Source organism: Chiloscyllium plagiosum, chromosome 7, assembly GCF_004010195.1.
Source record: "Chiloscyllium plagiosum isolate BGI_BamShark_2017 chromosome 7, ASM401019v2, whole genome shotgun sequence".
Lineage (NCBI taxonomy): Eukaryota > Metazoa > Chordata > Chondrichthyes > Orectolobiformes > Hemiscylliidae > Chiloscyllium > Chiloscyllium plagiosum.
The window spans coordinates 109,099,939-109,102,313 of NC_057716.1; the positions used below are offsets into that span (position 1 = coordinate 109,099,939).

Genomic DNA, 2,375 nt, shown 5'->3' on the forward strand with positions numbered 1-2,375 from the left:
CTTCCTATCGGAAAGATGTTGTGAAACTTGAAAGGGTTCAGAAAAGATTTACAAGGATGTTGCCAGGGTTGGAGGATTTGAGATATAGGGAGAGGCTGAACAGGCTGGAGCTGTTTTCCCTGGATCGCCGGAGGCTTGGGTGACCTTATAGAAGTTTACAAAATCTTGAGGCGCATGGATAGGATAAATAGACAAAGTCTTTTTCCTGGGGTGGGTGAGTCCAGAATTAGAGGGCGTAGATTTAGGTGAGAGGGGAAAGACATAAAAGAGACCTAAGGGGCAACTTTTTCATGCAGAGGGTGGTACGTGTATGGAATGAGCTGCCAGAGGAAGTGGTGGAGGCTGGTACAATTGCAACATTTAAAAGGCATCTGGATGGGTATATGAATAGGAAGGGTTTGGAGGGATATGGGCCGGGTGCTAGCAGGTGGAACTAGACTGTGTTGGGATATCTGGTCGGCATGGACGGGTCGGACCGAAGGGTCTGTTTCCGTGCTGTATGTCTCTATGACTCTACATGCAAACTCACCACAGACAGTCACCCGTGGCAGGAATTGAACCTAGGTCACTGGTGCTATGGGGCAGCAGTGCTAACCACTGAGCCACCGTACAGCCCATGGTCCAGGGTAGAGAGTTCACTTGGTGAAGCTCCTTGCTTCACACACTTATCACTAGCTCGTTACTAACTTGCTCTTTAATACGCAGTACCACGTACCTGTTCAAACATGAAGGCAAACTCCACACCATTCTTTGCCACATTCTCCACATCCAGGAAGCAGTAGAGCTTGAAATAGAGGCCAGAGAGCCTGGGACCACTCTCAGCACCGAGTTCCAGCCTGCAGGGCACAGAGCACAGAGACGTTACACAGGAGGGGCACAGAGCCGTTACACAGGAAGGGGCACAGGGCCATAATACAGGAGGGGCACAGGGCCGTTACACAGGAGGGGCACAGGGCCATAATACAGGAGGGGCACAGGGCCGTTACACAGGAGGGGCACAGGGCCGTTACACAGGAGGGACACAGGGCCATAATACAGGAGGGACACAGAGCCGTTACACAGGAGGGGCACAGGGCCGTTATACTGGAGGGGCACTGGGTCGTTACACAAGAGGGGCACAGAGCCGTTACACAGGAGGGGCACAGAGCCATTACACAGGAGGGGCACAGGGCCGTTATACAGGAGGGGCACAGGGCCATAATACAGGAGGGGCACAGGGCCGTTACACAGGAGGGGCACAGGGCCGTTACACAGGAGGGACACAGGGCCGTTACACAGGAGGGACACAGGGCCGTTACACAGGAGGGACACAGGGCCGTTACACAGGAAGGGCACAGGGCCGTTACACAGGAAGGGCACAGGGCAGTTACACAGGAGGGGCACAGGGCTGTTACACAGGAGGGGCACAGGGCTGTTATACAGGAGGGGCACAGGGCCGTTACACAGGAAGGGCACAGGGCCGTTACACAGGAGGGGCACCACTCTCACCCTCACTCACTCAGAGTAGACCTTGGTGTAGTGATCGTGATATTAGACTCGTGATGCAGAGCTCCAGGTCAATGATTTGAGCACATGGATTTAAACCCTACCACAGCAGCTGGTTGCATTTAAAAGCATGTCTCACTTTCTGGATAGTGACCAGAAAGAATCAAATTGTTGCACAATATCCATTCTATTTACAATGTCCTTGAGAAAGGACATCCCTACCCAGTCTAGCCTACATGTGACTCCAGACCCACAGCAAATTTGAAGAGCAGCTATACTGTTCCTCTCTCTGAATTCTGCCAGTCCTGTTAGGTTTCTCCATCAATCAGTTTTTGTTCCCACAGTAATGTGGTTGATTGCTCCCTGAAATGATGTGGAGATGCCAGGGTTGGACGTGGATGTGTGAATAGAGTCAGGTTATAGTCCAACAGGTTTATTAGATATTACAAGTGAAATAACCTGACAAAGGGGCAGTGCTCCGAGAGCTTCTGGTTTTAAATAAACCTGTTGAATTATAACCAGGTGTCGTGTGACTTCTAACTTTGCCCTCTGAAATGGCTGAGTAAGGCACTCTGTTCAAGGGCAGTTAGGAATGGCCCCAAATGTTGGCCCAGTCAGTGAACCCACATCCCAAGAAAAAAAAATCCATTATCCCCTCCCACTAACTCTCATCACTCCAGTACCGTGAGCACTGAGTCCTTCTCCCATTCCCAAGCCCTGCCCCAAACCAATCATTCCTGCATCAAGCTGATCCATCACCCCCTGTCTCTGACTCTCTCTCACTGTCTCTGACCCCGTCATCCCCCGTCTCTGACCCCGTCACCCCCCCACCCCACCCCGTCTCTGACCCCCTCACTCCCTGTCTCGGACCCCGTCACCCCCTGTCTCTG

The 2,375-nt window shown here is 52.2% G+C and overlaps 1 protein-coding gene across 1 annotated transcript in view; it reads right to left on the reverse strand.

Moving 5' to 3' along the window:
• LOC122551865 (unconventional myosin-X-like) overlaps nt 1-2,375 on the reverse strand; it is a 230,211-nt gene that overhangs the window by 35,383 nt on the left and 192,453 nt on the right. Inside the window, exon 38 of the mRNA XM_043694412.1 lies at nt 716-836. Within this exon, the coding sequence (XP_043550347.1) occupies nt 716-836 (121 nt within the window). The remainder of the gene's footprint in view (nt 1-715; nt 837-2,375) is intronic.